Genomic DNA, 18,677 nt, shown 5'->3' on the forward strand with positions numbered 1-18,677 from the left:
GTGGCCTCCCAGCCCAAATAACTGCCCACGCCAATTTAGTGCAAAGAAATAGCTAACCATGTCCCTATACATGCAATGATTTGAAAGAGCTTTGGTCTGTTCTGTCTCCATCTGCTGTCAGGCTCTATACATATTGTTTAGACTGTCTCAGAGAGAATTAGTGTAACCAAATAAGCATGCAGTAATTTAGCATTACTCAAGTTCCTTAGTTGCTGCTTGAATTAGCTGTGACGCTTCAGTCGATCCTCTTTTGCTCAAGGTGTGAAGGATTTTTAAAACCAATTAGGCTGGGCTGATCAAATAATTCTGGATCAGATCAAAGACAAATTCTGTGCCATACCTGAAGAACATTTCCACCCCTAAAATATTCAGATCTGTCAAAGTTGCTCCATTTACACTTTTAAGCAGCAAAGCTCTCTCATTTGAGGGGAAAAAAGTGCAAATCAGATGTCTATTTTAGAAGATTTCTTCAGTCTTTATATCCTAGATCTTCTCCAGGGAGAGACAGCTGTAAAAATATATTACCTCTCCAGATATATGCTTGTATTTTTTTTGTATTTTTGACCTTGTAGGCTATTTAGGAACTGAAGAGCAGGTGAGATCCTTCTACATAACCATTCAGAAAACACCTGGATCGGTCAGAGGATGTGCATCTCTAATGCTTCTGATTTTCAGGATTCGAGTAGCCATCAAGATGCTATATCCCAGATTATAGATTAGTATATCCTTGAACAACATTTACAAAGTTACCTTTTAAGTGAACTACTAGAAGCCCAGTGACAGCAGCATGTTAGCTAATGGATATGGTCCAGAAGCTGAAGGAGACTGGTCTGCTTTCATTTTTCAAGCTGAATAAAATGTAGGAGTAGACAATATACCATAAAAAGAAACAATAAATAAAATCTTTATTATTGAAACTAGTATCAGTAGCTCAAGAAAGAAAAATGCCTAAAAACATTTTACCATTTACAGTGTCCTCCTTTAATAACACACTGTATAATTGTTTGAGATTTTATGCATATATTTCCATTCTTCCTTTCTTAAAGGCATTAACTCACCACAAGCTTTAAAGAAAATTCTTTCTTTGTCTGAGGAAGGAAGTTTGGAGCGTCACAAGAAACAAGCTGAAGACACAATATCAAATGCATCTTCACAGATGTCTTCTCCTCCCACTTCACCACAGAGCTCTCCAAGGAAAGGTATAAGATACATACTACATTTTGTATCTTTTTCTTTTCACCTCCCAGTTTTAGAAATAGCTTTGAGAGAATTATGGTGATGTAGTGAATCCTTCACTTGTGTTCTGTCATGGGGAAGGTCAGCCGGGGAGAAGAGCAGCAACCCTCCAATGGAGGCATTAGGAAATATTAGCATAAGACAGGAAGCAGTCTAGACCCCATGTACTACATAACTTGCATTACTGTTGTTTCAGACTACCACGATCCCTTCTTCAATTGCTTTATGCCAATGGTAGCATAAATGGGTGAAATATTTTGACCTTACAATGCCATTATAAGGCAACAGTGGGTGCATTAACCCAATCCACTGCCTACTGCTGTAGGAATTAACAAGATTAAAGTCCATTGTAGCTTCTGTGCAGTTGTGCTAGATGAGGAGAAATCCATGCAAGACGAGGACAGATTTGCACAGATTGGCTCAAGACAGAGACCCTCAATGCTTTAGATTTTCTGTCTATTTGCAGCATGGTTAGTCCAAGAATTAATGGTAAATATCTGAAGAATAGTATTGCACAATGAAGCTTTCTTGCTCAGATACTTTAATAAGAACTATTCAGTAAAATATTCATTCAGTAAGAGTACTGCCAAGCATGGCTACCCAAATCAGCATTTATTTCTCTTTTCTTGAAAAGCATTATTATTTAGAAATTGTGATAAATAGTTTAATTTCTATCCTGTTTCCTTTTTCATTGGATTTAAAGAGGGAAAAACAACTCCAAAAAACAAAACATAGATACTTGCCTTTTCTTTATTTAAAAAAAAAAGAGGGGGAAAAAGAATGCCGCTATGGAAATACAATAACGTAGTCAGGTAACGTTGATGTTAAGTTCTCCTTCCACTCCTTTAAAATAAATATAAAAATCAGTTTAGTGGCTTGTATTTAAGGGGGAGGAGAATGAGAGTGGTCACAGTTGAACTCCCACACAGCAAGAATGTTGGCCTCTGAAAGAGTAGGAATAATTTCTGGCCAGATTAAGAAACTGAAACTCACATGCATTTCATGTGGGTATTGCACTCTATTTTCTTTGTCAAATGGATATCTAAACCCTTTTCTCATCCTGTTAGGTGGCAGTGGCAATCAGCTGAGATCTTATGGCTCCAGACTGTCGGACCTAACCAGTTCCTCCTCTTCTCTTGGAAGTGAGAACAGTAACAAGAATAACAATGCATCACGGACCTGTGGGATAGGTGGGGTTTACCTAGAACCAAAAAGGGAAAGAATAATCACAAGAACAATTGGGTAAAGAGAGTTCTAAAAAGGGAGAGGGAGAGTGCCTCTCAAAAGCATAGACAAATACCCAAAACCTCTGCCTAAGTGATCTTTTCTGAAGTTGAGATGGAGGAGGATCTTATGCAGAAAAGGCTTTGATAATCTGCTTTAATCTTTGTAAGATCTCAGCGTATATATTTTTTCAATAACCTTTTAGGAGGGAATAAATCTACATTATTTTGATCACATTTGATCAATGCCTGTGTTTTTTTTCTTGAAAAAGGAATCAGGATTCTATGTTTAGCTAAATGGAGAGGAAGCAGTACTGTATACTTGGAAAAGCAAAATATGAAAATGATTTTAAACCATAAAGCATATTCAAGATTAATGGCATCATGAAATTAATATCTGTAAATATGCCCTTGTAAATTAATCATATGTAGCAATGTTGGAGCTATATTCTAAGCAAGTGTGAATGGGGGAAGCTCAGTTGAGGTTTCCTTGAAGCTCACTGGTGAATGGCAAATCAAAAATGGAAACTTAATTTATGCCCAACTACATGTTCTTGAGTGACCTTTAACTTAACTGGAAGGTCGTTAATACAACGTTATGTTGTAATAACTTAAGCAAAAAACTCTCTTTCTGCTCTTATCCAGCATGGCTTAAACAATAGATGGTATCCCAAAGTCTGACAATCTTACATTTTTGGATAAACTTAATCCAAAAAGCCTCACCACAATCCATTTGATGCCTGGTATTAACATTATTATATTAATAATGTTATCACTTTACCAAATACCACCAAGATTTAGAAGTATGACAGCTTTTGAAAAGGTGAGTGAAAAAGTTTTGGAGGCATTTCATCAGCCTAAATAGTAGAGGAGCCTTCAGCGTGGACATTTATGCTTAATGTAGTTTTCATTTTCTATTTGCAATTCACCCCTGAAATGTAGCTTTGTAGAGCAGACAAAATTCTGCACAGGAGAGGATCTACATGGAATTCTGGTATCATCCAGCCACATGCCTATACTCCCTTTAATCTTTGAGAGCATTTAGGTGCATAAACTTGCAAATGTAATTCTTATCAACAAAAGTATTTTTCACATAAAGCTAGAGATCCAAACATACTTGTGACAAACTAGGTTTTGATTCTGTAAAGAGAGGGGCAAACTTTTCTAAATACAGATATTTCATGTTGTCACTTTTAACTCCAATCAGACATAAAATACATATTAGATTAAAGGTCCCATTGCATTATTTGTGCCTCACACACTGCTGCTCTCCATGAAATAAATGCTTTCAAAACGTTATGTACTCTAATAACAGTCATACTAAATGTCTATCATATGTTGAAAATGTCTGTAACAAGTATTTTGGTTGCAAACTTGGAATGCCTGATTAACATGATGCTGTTCCTTATGCAGGCTATACTTTGGCTCCTAGTGGCACAGTGGATAACTTTTCAGATTCTGGTCACAGCGAAATTTCTTCCAGATCTAGTATTGTCAGCAATTCCTCTTTTGACTCCATGCCAATCTCGTTACATGATGAGAGAAGACAGAGGCATTCTGTCAGCATCGTAGAAACTAATCTTGGTGTGGGGAGGATTGATAGAAGAACCATGATTGAACCAGATCAATACAGTTTAGGGTAGGAATCTTACATGTTTACACTTAAAAGGATTTTTTTTTATGAATGTTTCTCTCCTCTGAAGGAAAATTCTACTTCTTTCATCTAGATCACTATCGCATCTCCTCACATATTTGAGTTCTTTAGCCTCTTCCTACCCTGCACCTAACGTGTGTAGCACTAACAGTAATCACTTCATACTTACTCTGTATCCTTCAAGACCCATGTGCCCTGGATCACGGCGAGGTGGGCTGGGGCCAGGGGCTGTGGTGGGCTCTTCCGGGGGCTGCGCTTGGGGCACGCGGTGGCTGTGCTGGGAGGGGATTGGGGTTATGGCAAAATTTGGGGTAGCTACAGCCTCCCCCATAGCTCTTCTCCCAGTGTCACTGCCACCCACCCCAAGCACAGTGTGGCCTAGCCACTCCTTCCCATCCCCCACCGGGAAAAGCCTGGCACGACCCCCAGCCCACAGCTGCAGCCTGCCCCACCCTGCATAGATCCAGGGGGGCACACCCCCCATGCCCTCCTGGGGTGCGCACAGTGGTGGGAACCACTCCTCCTCCCCACACCCCCCAGATGAGACATGGCTCCACCCCACCTGCACTCCACCCTGGCTGGGTGGTGCCTACCCTAGCCCCACTCCCTCACCACGGGCAGCATTAATCTGTCCCCCCATATCCCTTCCCTCCTCTCCACCACAACAGACTTAAAAACTGCACACAGCTCTCCAAGTTGCTGGGCTGTGCTCCTCGCTGCCTGTGTGCTGCACTGTGGCTGCATACATGCACGAGCATTAATCAGCCAAATTATCAGGCACATCAGACCAATTTCCAATGTAATCAATTTTCTTTATATCGGTGCCAATCCAATATTGGACCAATGTATCAGTGCACTTCTAGTTATTATGTATCTTTGTTTTGCTGGTAAGAGAGACAGAGTTAGAGAGGTCAAATGATTTGTGCAAACTCAGTGAGAGCCAGCTTAACAGCTAGTCAGTATTCATTTCTCACTGAAGAGGCTTTCATAGGAAAATGCTGATTCATTAAACTCATTGTTTGGCTTCAAACACTTCTAGATTGGATAAATCAAAGCAAATGAAAATGCTGTGTAGGAACCCTGCTTGGATCTGTGATGAGCTACTGAGTCACCACTGTACTTCCAGGCAGTGGCAACACGTAGGGGGTGCACTTGCACCCCCTAAGAGCACCGGTGTACCTGCCGACTGGCTGCACTCACTGCTTAGGCGATGGGCAGATGGGAGCTCTGGTGCCCCCCCTGCAAGAGCCAGTCGATCGCTGCAGCCGCTCCCCCCCAGCGGCTGCAGCCACTCCCAGAAGCAGTTGCAGTGATCGGCTGGGACAATTGGTGGGATTGGCTGCGGGGGTCCCCTGGGCAGCAAGATGGGCTGCAGGGGACCCCCAGCCCCCCATGGTCAGCAGGACTGGTTGCAGGGGAGGCATGTGCCTCCCCGACTAAGGCGGCATCAGTTCCAGTTCATTCAGTAGTTGCAGGGTCCCAGGCAGCATTATATAGCTTTCAAAATACTGTGCTTTGGTGTTTCCAAAACAAAACTTTTGACAATTTGACTTTTGACAAAATCTGACTTGCAAAAGCATACTGGAAAAAAATGGTTTTATTTGTATTTGAAACCAAATCCAAAATGTCAAAACTTCTCAAAAGGTACAAACCCTGAATTTTGGCTCAGTTGTTCCTTGCTCACCAGTCCTTTGCATAATCCCCATCTGGCATAAGCTATAGGAAATCCAGCAATCTATCAGGCAGGATACTTTTATTCTGTACATGTGAACACTGTCTGCCTCTGTTGAAAGCCAATTTCAAGGTTGTGATGTAACCTTTGAATAGAATCACAGAGCAGGCCACATTTTTGAGATACCTATTTAATGAGTGCTGGAGACCTTTTGTGTCAAGGATGATCTTAAGAGAGAATGTCCTGTATTCAAAATTGAACATGTCATTAATACTTAGTACAAATTATCTAAGGTTTTCCTGGACATGAAAAGCTGCATTGGTAGATGTCTCCATCACTTTTTTCTCCTTTACTATCAAATTCTCTTTGTTTATGAAATAATTAATGTTTCAGTTTTGCCCATTATTTACTGATTAACACTGACTACCTCATTGTAATATCTTTCTTTCTCTTATTCACTGCACGTGCAGTTCATATGCACCACTGTCAGAGAACAGAGGCCTGTATGCTGGAGCCACAGTGCTTTCTTCTCCCAGTACAGAGGAGCTATCGCAGGATCAGGGGGATCGAGCTTCACTTGATGCAGCAGACAGTGGTCGTGGCAGCTGGACTTCTTGCTCAAGCGGTTCTCATGACAACATACAGACAATACAACACCAGAGAAGCTGGGAGACTCTTCCTTTTGGACATGCTCATTTCGATAATGCAGGAGATGGGGCAGGATTGTGGGCCTCAGGCAGTCATATGGACCAGATGATGTTCCCCGATCATGGCCCAAAGTATGGCAGGCAGAGTCAAGGTAGGGAGGGCCTTGATCAAGCACAATCCAGAGCAAGCTGGGCATCCTCCACAGGCTACTGGGGCGAGGACTCAGAAGGTGATACAGGTACCATAAAGCGGAGGGGTGGGAAGGATGTATCGAATGAAGCTGAAACCAGTAGCATAACATCTGTAACAGCAGAGGAGACAAAGCCAGCTTCCATGCCTGCTCATATAGCAGTATCATCAAGTAGTGCAAAGGGGCTTATTGGTAAGTTAAGTTTTGTTTACCGGGAAGCAATCTATTAATTTGTATATACTCCTGGATTTTTTGTAGTAATAATTTTCTTTCAACTGATTTGTTTTTATAGCAAAGCCAGTCACTTCATAGTCTGTTCCAAATTTTATCCTATAACTGAGTGTTTACTGCAAGGGAAAATATAGTTTTATACTGCTTATTCATTCTGAGTAATATTGGCCACTTGTTCTTATTTTGTGAGTGGTCACAAAACATAAAGACATTAATTCAGCTCTAGGTCAGTATGTCAAGATATTAATATAGTTAGTTGCTGTTGTCAAATGTGAATGATTAATGTGGGCCTCAAAGTCTGTACATAGACACTGCTGGGAATGTGGCCTGATTTCCACCTCCCACTCCCAAAGGGCTTTGCTTTGCAGGTTCTTGCAATTTTAGTAGTAGTTGTGGATACTTTATCACCTCTAAAACAGGGTCATTTTATTCCCTCAGCCCTCTTCACTACTTCTCACTGCCCGTCTTCTAGAATAACTTATGATTGGGTCAGTGCCTCAAACTGAATGTAGATTTGAATGTCCTTAAACCTTGAAAGACAGGTCTTTGCATCCAGGGTCTTGGTCATGCCCGTCTAATATTGCACCTCTCATTCGTTCAACATGATGCTAGATGAGAGTTGACAGGTATGATTCCAGACTGGTTGTCATGTAAAGCAGCCAAGCATTCCACAAGGGGGCCTAGTTCTAAAATATTCAAGCTGATAAAGCTTTAAGAAATGTAAGACTGAAAGCTCCAGTGAAATTTATAGCCAGTCCAGCACCAGTGGAGAAATTGCTCCTGCATTTTTGTACCCCACACACCACTTCACCAGAGAAGCATCAGAATGCAACTTAGTGGGTTGGGTCAGTTCAATTATATAGGTCTTCTGCACCTGTCATTAAGACATTCATTCAGCTGTCAGTCAGTATGTCGAGATATTAATATAGTTAGGCTGCTGTTTTCAAATGGGAATAGGAAAAGGAGTGAGTGGGATCAAAGTGAAATAAAGTAATGAAGCAAATTGTGGATGAAGTAGGGTCAACCCTATAGTTCAGTCCAAATCAGAGTTCATTTGTTCATTTTATTTTTTTAGTTTTATATCCTGCCGTATCCTAAGGTTGACAGTGGTTAAGGCACTAAATGGCAGGAGAGAAATACAGATACGTTATCTTTTCCGAAACACAAAAAGAAGCAATGGGAATAAGGGTGGAAGGGAGGAAAGAAACACATAGGAAAGGAAGAGAAAGCATAAGATTTGGGGCCTGAGCCAAGGGAGAGAACAATAGTGCATTTCATACTGCATTATTTCGAGTAAGTCTTTGTAGGAGATGATCACCCTTTAGTCAACTTCTTTTCAGATAAGAAATGAAAATGTGCGACAGCTTGAACCAGTCACTTGGACCATTAACACATCAGTGATGTTAATATTTTCTTGCTGGCATTTAATGTCAATACTATTGCTTAAATTTCCTTATGAGTTGAAGAGCCAGATCCTCAAAAGGTCTTATGTGCTGAAATCCTACAAAAAGACTTTATTAGGTGCCAAATCAAAAATATAGGTTGTAACCTTCGAGGCACAATCCATAAGCTTTCTCTGCTTCTCCAGTGAAGTTCCCTGGAAGTTCACTGGGTGATGTAACCACACCTGAGCTGTGGTGAGCAGCTAGGCACCCAAGGGCCACTGAAGCCCACCAAACAGATGTTCTTACCTCAGGGTTCAATTCTATTTGTGTAAACTGGCTACACCTTCCACAATGGACCCTGTATAGAAAACAGCTGGGCGAGGAGGAGGAGATGATGTTGGTGGTTGCAGTACCCACCCAGCATGTGGTAGACTTAGGTTCAATACCCTTCTCTACCTTGAGGGTATGTGAACTTACGTTCTGTAAAACATTTAATCCCCCATTAGATAAGAAACTGGAACTCAGGTGTCTTTTTATTTTCCCAGCAAATACTCTATCCATTAGTCCCGTGGTGCCTGACCTTCTGGACCTATGGGTGGATGAGTGTGCAGGCCAGATCCAATGCTAGGTTGGCACATAGGGTTGGTCACCAGTTGCAATCCTGTATGTTGGTCTGGTCCCACGTGCCCAGATCTAGCTGCAGAACAACCCTGTGTACCAGTCCAACTGGACATTGGTGCACTGTGCTGCACAGGGCTACATTATTTGGCCTGTAGGCCTTTGCACAGGTCTAGAAATTTAGCAGCAGGGAAGGGCAATTAACAGTGTATCTGTTGCTTTACTGGCATATTTCTGGACCTGTAGGGAGCCCTGCTGGCTGGAGATTGAGCATCATTGCACAAGAAAAAAGAACTGATGCTCTTTTGGCCCACTGCTTGTGGGGCACTGCATATTCCATAAAACCATTTCAGCAGGTGATATTGAGAGAGCACCATTGTAGAACAGTTCCTCAGCATTTCCCTTTGGCTTTTCAGCACACTAGCTTTTGTGCATCCCATTCTACTTGGGTGTCTGACTTCCCTATGCACTAAATGCAGACAGCCTCACTGCCCAACTTACAGCTCCAGATTCCACTAGATAGTAAGACACCAAAAGGTTAAGTGATGCGTTGCTGAGCATTGCACTCTCAAAGATCTAATCTAGAGTGCTCACCTTGGTGCCCTCATTCAGTCTGTTTAGATGTTAAAATATTGCTGCAGTTCTTATAGCGTGTCTTCTGAAAGAGATGGCTAGAAATATGCTCCCTCTTTATCCATTTAATGCATGTTTTTCACTAGCATTTATATAGAACTTGCATTTCCAAATATCTTATTATAAATATTCTTACAATTATTTTCTGTAAATTGGGATTTATTTTTCCTTCTCATCACTTCAGTCCTCCCCCTAGAAGCCTGTAATTCTACAGAGATTTATGACGCATCTTAAAAACATTCAGTGTTTTTAATGGTGTTTAAATATTCTGGAGATCTTTCCAGTTTCTTAAGTTTCCAGATATTATTGGTGGCCTGTCCTGTCTGATCTACATTTCTGACATTTGTAGGTAATGTATAGAGATCTTTGCATCCTGAAAAACATAGTATTAGAAACTAGCATAAAATTCGGTAAGCAGAAAGGATTTTTTTTCCCCACTCTCAATACCATAGGCATACCATTGCCATTTCATCTAGGAATTACATATATAATGTATGCCTACGGTATTGAGAGTAGGGGAAAAAAATCCCTTCTGCTTACCCAATTTTATGGGGTATATTTATAGTAGGGCAGCAGATACGCTGTTATATATATTAATGAGATGACTGGATTCCTGTGTGGTTTGAATTTGTGGCAGCTGCTGCTTTTTCCCCTTGACTGGCAATGTATTAAAACATTAGTCTACTATTGTTGGTCCTGTAAAGGCATTTTATATATGCTTTCTGCACTGTGTGTAATTCTGTAAATTGTTTGATTTTTAATATGCAACGTGTTGATTTAATGTGTAACTTTTTGCAGGACTGGAGTCCATTTGCTTTGTGTACAGTTTAGTGTGTAATAAGATATTTTGTCAAGTTAAAATCTGGAGGTTGGCTTTTGCATAAGGATTGCCTACATGACAGAAATAGAGTCATACTGCACATGCTGTATTTTGCCAACAATGCTGCTTATGATTCCTTTTTCAAGATACTATATTCATTGCATGCTATTTAATACTAGAATCTTCTTCTGTTTGTAAATTGACTCTTATTTGGGTCCACACCTGTTGGACTGATACAAGTTTTGACTGATACAGTTTTATTCTACTTGTACTTGTTTTTCCTCAGCCATCATTTCTAATAGTAGTCTGCTGTTTTTACTGCAGCCCGAAAAGAGGGCCGGTATCGAGAACCACCTCCAACTCCTCCTGGTTATGTAGGAATACCTATTGCTGACTTTGCGGAAAGCATTTCCCATCCTGCCAGAAAACCTCCAGATTACAACATAGCACTTCAGCGGTCTAGGATGATGGCACGAACATGTGAGAGCCATGGGACTTCAGCTTCGCAACAGCAGTCACATAGTCATTCAGCTAGCAGGCCTGTGAACAAACCTCAGTGGCATAAACCAAATGAGTCAGACCCACGTCTTGCTCACTATCAGTCCCAAGGGTTTTCCACAGAAGAGGATGGTAAATTCCTAATCATACTTTCCAAATATTGAGCAAGATTTAGATTTTAAAAGGGCACCGGCACTTTTTCATACCCTGGAGTTTCCCTGGGTAGAAGCTATGTCTTACATACGCACAAGCATGTAGGGAGAGAAATTCTTGCAATAAATTAATATTGCTTTATCACCTACATTTTAAAAACATCTTTGATCTTTCTTTTTGTTAATGGCACAGTGGCTAAATTAATTCAAAACTGTTGTGTTTAAGGAAGTTTTATGTGCAGTTTTTAGTGAGTTGAACCTTACAGTTGAGCATAGCAAAACTTTTAATTTCATAAAAGTGCTGCCACATATTTTTCATGTGCATGCAACTGGGAGAGTATATCACTTTACCTTCAGAAGTGTTGATGTTTCCAGTAGGTAAAGCTAACCAGCCACTTCAGCTGCAAGACGTTTGTTTTGTTAATGGCATTAGAAAAGAAAGTGATTTCTGGCCAACAACATCCAAGGAAGGTCACAAGATACCTCACTAAGCAGTTAGAAATTTAGAAGCTTTTGGCTGAATGCTGTATTCTTCAGGAGGGCAAAGACAAGTTCATCTCAAGTAAAACTTAGTCAAAGCTAGTTCACTTCATTTACAATAGCAGTTTATACCTGAGATTATTTAATTTACATAATTTTTACAGAGGAATGATGACTTTGAACACCAGTAAACTTTGGTTATGAGCAGCTTTGTTTTAAAGGGGTTACAACTCATTTCCCCCTCTTTTCTTGTGTTTGCAGAAGATGAGCAAGTCTCCGCTGTTTAAGAACTGGGGCTCTTCTGGATCCAGAGTGAGCCACCTTAAAGGAGAGCACAAGAAGATGTCCCTAGAACAGGAGCCTTGGAACTATAACGAAAGGATGGTGGACCTATTTGCCTCCTTCCCTGCCTTAAAGCAGCATGGGGCTTCTTCTCCCCCTTCCTCCCCCTTCTCCCTTGCATGTGAAATACTGTGAAGAAATCGCCCTGGCACTTTTCAAACTGTGTTGCTTGAAATGCACAGTGCAGCAATCTCCAAGCTACCACTGTCGCTGTCTGCCACATCACACAGTATCATTCCAAATTCCAAGATCATCACATCAAGATGATTAATTCTGGCTGCACTTCCCAATGCCTGGAAGGGTTTTTTAATCTTTCTTTTAGATTTTAATCACAATCCTAGCACTTAGTCTCATTGGGATAATGAGATAAGCTAGTTGTCAAACTACATTTGGCCTTTAACCTACAAAGAGAAAAATGCATTGAAATCCTTCAAGGACACAGTGCTTGTTTGCTTGTTTACAATGCCTTCGTTACAATTCTGTATATTTGTGTTCTGACAGCAAATGTTACAGCTGCATCATAAGTACAGTATTATTTCATACCTTTAAGTAGGGTTGCCAGCCTGGGCTCCTAGAAACAAAACGAGTATCACATGGCAGAGTATGGCAGAATGGAAGGCAAGGGTTGTGAGACAGACTGAGCTCCACTTTTAAAGTGCCCCGCCCTGGACTCTTCAAAAGTGTACATTTTTTGAATTACTGGTATTGTCAGCTGGCTTTGTGTAAATGCAGTGCTTGCGAGTATCTGGTGGAGAAAAACAGGGCACTGTGTCCCATACCTGTGCCTTGTGGAATACAGGATGGCATACTGCAGAAAGTGTCCCATTTGAATGAGACAGATGGCAACCCCACCTTTAAGTTATTGTCGCTCTCTCTCTCTTTCTCTCTCTCTTACTATGATTAGAAGCATAGTTTATTTTAAGAGAAAAATTAACTGGATAATATTGCAGTGAAGGCAAGCTGGGATGTCACAGCTGCTGTCAGCTGTTTAATACTGATCTAATACTCTCCCTTTATTGACTTGGCATTAGGGAATAAACAAGCCTTTAAATAATGACAAATAATGAGTTTAGATTTGCCAGCCTTTGCAATGCAGAAATAGTCACAACTGTTAATGGCTTTATGGAACACTGCATGTGTAGAGAAGGCCAACGTGTAGCAACCACCTGCTCACAGCTGCTATTAACCCTATAATGACTGAAATGACCCTTCCCCTCTATTTTTGTGTTGTTTTTGCACAGACTCCGGAAAAGTGAAGGCTGCCATTCCGAGTAGTACTCAAATGTGAGGAACTGCTGGTCTTGGATTTTTTTGTTTCCATTGAACTCAGCTGATCATATTGATCAGTAGATAAACGTAAATAGCTTCAACTTTTAAAGATCAAATTGCAGTGTTTTTTCACTGTATCAAAAATGTCAGTGCTTTATTTAATTCTCTCTCCTGTTATCACGGCTTTTGTCTATTTGCTTATATATCACATTGTCAGTTATGCATTTGTAATTTTACTTGTAATATGCATTATTTGCCAGTTTTATTCTCTAGGCTATGGACCTCATGTGCATATAGAAAGAAAGAAACCTAGCTCTATCACAAGTTGCACAAATGTTATATAAGCATTAAGTAATTGTAGACCATAGGACTGCTAATCTCAGTTCGCTCTGTGATGTCAAGTGCAGAATGTACAATTAACTGGTGATTTCCTCATACTTTTGATACTACTTGTACCTGTATGTCTTTTAGAAAGACATTGGTGGAGTCTGTATCCCTTTTGTATTTTTAATACAATAATTGTACATATTGGTTATATTTTTGTTGAAAATGGTAGAAATGTACTATGTTTATGCTTCTACATCCAGTTTGTATGAAGCTGGAAAATAAATAAATATAACATTAATGAAGTCCACATTGATTTTTACATATTTTGTGTTCTACGTACTTGAACAAATTTAGCTATGAAAAGAATTTACTTCTTTGTGTATGAATATTAAAGGGATACTGCCAAGTAATGAGGTGTAAAGTTGGTGTGGAGTTTTTTTTTAACCTACGCTTTTGTTGCTTAACTTCTGAAAATTCATCATTTCACTGCTCAACTGTAATGGACGATATTTGGTGGCTACCCTGCCTCAGAAGCAGTTAGAGGTAGAAAATGAGCTGATTGTCCCAATAAAACCTGTGGGGCATAAGTAATATAAATGTTGACTTTATTTCATAGATTTCATAGACATTAGGGACTAGAAGGGACCTCGTGAGATCATAGAGTCCAGCCCCCCTGCCAGAAGCAGGAAGTCTGCAGGGATCAAATGATCCCAGCAAGATAAACTTCCAAATGCCTTGTGAATGAGTCCAGAGTAGGTGTTTGCACCACCTCTGGGGGGAGTCTGCTCCAGACATTGGACACTTGGACTGTAAAGACATTTTTCCTTATATTGAGTCTGAATCGGCCTTCCATAAGTTTGTGGCTGTTGGACCTAGTTATCCTTTGGGGAGCCCTGGTGAACAACTGTTCTCCCAGGTCCTGATGACTACCCTTCCCCACCCCGCCATATACTTCCCCACCCCTGCTGTATTCTTATAGGCAGCCACCAAGTGCCCCCTGAGCCTTCTCTTCACCAGGCTGAAGATTCCCATGTCCATCAGCCTCTCCTCATAAGCCTTGCTCTCCTGGCATTTGATCATATGGGTGGCTCTCCTCTAGACTCTTAAGCCTATCCACATCCCTCCTGAAGTGGGGGGCCCAAAACTGGATGCAGTACTCTAGCTGCAGCCTCACCAATGCCGAGTAAAGCAGGAGGATGATGTCTCTGGTTTTGCTCAAAATGCATCGGTAGATGCATGCCAGAGTTTGGTTTGCTCTGTTGGCCATGGCGTCGCATTGCAGGCTTATGTTCATCTTGTGGTCAATCAAGACCCCCAAGTCCCTTTTGGCTGCTGTGCTAGTAAGCATAGCACCGCTGAGCCTATAAGTATGATGCTGTTTGTTTGTCCCAAGGTGGAGTACCCTGCATTTTTCTACATTGAATGCCATCGGGTTATGGTCTGCCCACTTGGCAAGTGTGTCCAGGTCAGCCTGTATCCCCAGCGTGCCCTCCAGCATGACCACCTTCCCCCATAGTTTAATGTCATCCACAAACTTTGCCAGTCCACATCTGATGCCTGAATCCAGGACATTAATGAAGATATTGAAGAGTACCGGCCTGAGCACTGAGCCCTGAGGGACTCTACTGGTGCCACATTGATTTGTACCCATCAACCAGTAACCTTTGGGTCTGACCCTAAAGCCAGTTCCCCAGCCATCAGACAGTGAGATGGCCAAGACCACAGTTCCCCAGCTTGGTCTTGAAGACATCATAGGAGACGAAGTCAAAGGCCTTCTTGAAGTCCAGATAAAGAACATCAACCATGTCTCCCATGTCCAGGCAATGCATCACCTGGTCATAGAAGATGATGAGGTTGGTCAGGCAAGACCTTCCAGTAATAAAACCATGTTGGCTGGTATTCAGTAGGTTGCCTTCTGTTAGCCTGTTGCAGATGGATCCCTTGATAATTTTCTTCAAGATCTTTCCAGGGATGAACGTCAGACTGTTAGGTCTGTAATTCCCTGGATCTTCTTTCTACCCTTTCTTGAAGATTGGGACCATGTTGGCTCTTTTCCAGTCTTCTGGTACATCACCCAAGTGCCACAAGCTTTCAGATATCTTGGCCATAGGGTGTGCTATTATGTCTGCCAGCTCTTTTAAGACTCTGGGGTGTAAGCTGTCTGGGCCTGTGGATTTATGGATGCCAAGCCTCTCAAAGTGTTCTCTCACTTCATCTACGTCAATTTTGGGCCTGTCTCCCAAGCCCTGGTTGCTTTGCGTCCTGTCTGGCAGAGTAACCTCTTGGGCGGGTGGAAAACAGATACAAAGTAATCATTTAGGAGATTGGTCTTTTCTTGTGCACCAGACATCAGCTGTCCTGTTTGATCTCGCAGGGGGCCAATGTTGCTTTTGTTCTTCCTTCGACTTCCCACATATCTGAAGAATGACTTTTTATTTTTGATTCCAGTGGCTAGCCTGAGTTTGGTTGCTGCCTTGCCTTTTCTGGACTACTCCCTACAGGTACAGGCTAGTGCTGAGTAGTCGTCCTTGGTGATGATTCCAGTTTTCCATCTGGTGTAGGCTTCTCTTTTTTGTTTCAGGAGACCCAGAAGCTCCCTGTTGAACCAAGGGGACTTCTCTGCCCTCTGACTCCATTTCCAGTGGGACAGGATGGTCTTCCCTTGTGCATTAAGGATTGAGTTCCTTAGACACAACCGTTCCTCGTGGACTCCCCTTCCTAGGGAGCCATAGTCCCTTAGTGTCTGACTAACCAGTCTCCTGAGCTTGTGGAAGTCAACCTTCCTAACATTGAGGATTTCTGTTTTACTGAGGAATTTGCACACCCTGCGTTGGACAGAGAAAGTAATCAGAACATGGTTACTGTCACCAAGTTTGCCCTCGATCCTCAGGTCACTCACCAGATCATCTCCTTTGGCCAAAACCAGATCCAGCAGTGCCTCTCCCCTAGTTGGCCCGTAGACTGCTTGCGTTAGGTACAGGTTGTCAATCCAGGTGAGGAAGTTATGTGACTGGTCAGACCTGGCTGTGTGCTCATCCCACAAGATGTGAGGGAGGGTGTAGTCTCCCATGATGATCATGCATCAGGAATGTCCAGCCTTGTCCAATTCCCTACTGAATTTGAGATCCAGTTCTTGGTTAGGAGGTCTGTAATAGACTAGTATAGACTGATATAGAGTATATGTCCTTCCCCATGTTCCCCCCCATATTTTAACCCAGAGGGTCTCAAGATGCCCTCCATAGTTAATAAATTCAGTTTGAAGGGAAGTGTACTGCTCCTTGACATGGATAGCTCTACACCCCCACCCTTTTTCCCAACATGATCTCTCCTGTAGAGGGTATAGCGTCCTATACCTACCAACCAGTCATAGGAGGAATCCCACCAGGTCTTCATTATCCCTGCGAGGTCATAATCATCTGTCAGGAGAAGGGCCAATGTTCTATAAGGAGAAGGACTTAACACTCTATAAGGCATGGAGTAAGGAATCCAGGTGTGCAAAAGTTGGGGTGGAGGAGTAGCATGAAAATGAAGCATTACCTTCAAATTTTTAAATACATACCATGAGTATTGAAGATTTTTCAGATGGCATCCCTTCTTACTTTTGTTTAATGCATGACATATAATTAGGTTTTTCCTGATAATTATCTATTTGTGTAGTGTACAGGAAACAGGTTTAAAATATCCATGCTTAACCCATTCTTTGGCTTTCGGGTAGAGTTTTTTTAAGTTCCTATGTTAATGTTTGAAAAATTGTCCTTTTGAAAGAAAAGAAAGAAAAATTACTTGTTTAGATTTCTGTTGTGACCTTTCACATGCCTACACTCAAGTTCTTATAAAAGTGATGAACAGGTACAATATACAGTGCCAGCTTTTGAATGGGGATATAAGAATCACAAATGATCATTACTATTACTTTTCACTTTTCTGGGACATTTACCACTTTGAGGCGAGAAATTTTAGGTAGGGTTAGATTTTAGGGATTGTGTTAATCTATCTCTCATGCCTCTGGGTATTATTATGATTACACTGCCCTTTAGTTCAATTAATAGAATGCAAATACATATTTTCATTCAGTTCTTCTTAAATCTCTCCCCTGCAAATTTATTCTGTGGGAATATTATGTACATATCCTGGATTCTGAGAGATTTTCTTTAATGACAGCTATTCCTCCCCTTCCAACACCCCCTCCCAGCTGGTTGGATGGTGTGTGTGTCACTTGTCAGTCACTTTTCTTCACCAGGAGTCAGCAGTCTTTTGCCAGCATGGAAAAGAGCTTGCAGTTGGTCATGGTTGCAGGCTGGAAGTCTCAACCCACCTGGACTGGCCAGCTGCCTGCACTCACACTTCCCTCGCTTGGAATCTGCAGTGAGAGTAACATGAAGCAGCAAGCTGTGTTACAGAGAGTAATGCTGCAGAAGGGATGGGCAGTGCAGCTCTGTACCCCTGATCTCCCATGCCATATCAGACCTTTTTATTGGTCTACATACTTTACAGCCTGCTCTGTTGGGTGGTATCCCCAGCCCTCTAATTGTGTCCTCTGCCTTTCTTCTACGCGGTATGTTTAGGACAATTATTAAACAGGCACAAGAGTGTAATTTGTATGCAAATGTGATCCAAAACTGCTGCTGTGTTCGCTAAGGCAGGGGTGTCAAAAATATGGTCCACAGGCTGCATTCAGCCTGTGGAATTGTAACACTGGTCTACTAGTAGTCTGTGGAAGTGCACTGTTCCTCAGCTCTGCACTGCTACGTGCCCCTGACACTTTGACTGGCCAGAGCTCCGTGCCTCCAGGCAGCAGCACAGAGCTGGTGGTGTACAGCTGCTTGAATGTGGCTTCATGCAGCTGGATGACTTTGACTCCATTCTGTTGACTGATGATGTGGAGCTCTGCCCAGTTGGCAGTACCAGCGGTGTGCAGCAGCATAGGTCTGGGGGCATGCATCTGCACAGAGCTGCATTGTTGCAGCAGGGAGCTGGGGGCAGGCATCCCCCAATGGGGCCAAGGACATGTGGCAGTTTGGAGCTCCAGCCAAATGTGTCTCTCAACCACTGCATGCCCCTGGCTTCTCATAGTTTCATAGTTTCATAGATTTAGGGTCAGAAGGGACCTAGTAGATCTTCTAGCCCGACCCCCCGCCAGGACGGAAAACAACAAAAACCCCAAAACAAGAAACGGGACTCAAATGAGTCCAGCCAGGTAGGCATCCAGCCTCTTCTTAAAGACCCCCAGGGTAGGGGCCAGCACCACTTCCCTTGGAAGTTGGTTCCAGCTCCTAGCCGCCCTAACTGTGAAGTAGTT

At 42.0% G+C, this 18,677-nt stretch overlaps 1 protein-coding gene across 14 annotated transcripts in view; it reads left to right on the forward strand.

Moving 5' to 3' along the window:
* The window catches only part of RAPGEF2 (Rap guanine nucleotide exchange factor 2), a 382,443-nt gene extending 368,655 nt beyond the window's left edge, over window positions 1–13,788 (forward strand). For 7 of the 14 annotated variants that reach the window (XM_019521717.1, XM_019521719.1, XM_019521720.1 and 4 more), the window contains 6 exons: window positions 1,047–1,199; window positions 2,304–2,426; window positions 3,873–4,098; window positions 6,256–6,815; window positions 10,635–10,940; window positions 11,702–13,788. In XM_019521717.1, the coding sequence (XP_019377262.1) occupies window positions 1,047–1,199; window positions 2,304–2,426; window positions 3,873–4,098; window positions 6,256–6,815; window positions 10,635–10,940; window positions 11,702–11,727 (1,394 nt within the window). In that variant the 3' untranslated portion in view covers window positions 11,728–13,788. The remainder of the gene's footprint in view (window positions 1–1,046; window positions 1,200–2,303; window positions 2,427–3,872; window positions 4,099–6,255; window positions 6,816–10,634; window positions 10,941–11,701) is intronic. The other 7 variants (XM_019521723.1, XM_019521724.1, XM_019521730.1 and 4 more) reach the window with 5 other exon arrangements.
* The last annotated feature ends 4,889 nt before the right edge of the window (window positions 13,789–18,677 follow it).

The sequence above is a fragment of the Gavialis gangeticus genome, unplaced genomic scaffold, assembly GCF_001723915.1.
Source record: "Gavialis gangeticus isolate Ggan-Ray unplaced genomic scaffold, GavGan_comp1, whole genome shotgun sequence".
Classification (NCBI taxonomy): Eukaryota; Metazoa; Chordata; order Crocodylia; family Gavialidae; genus Gavialis; species Gavialis gangeticus.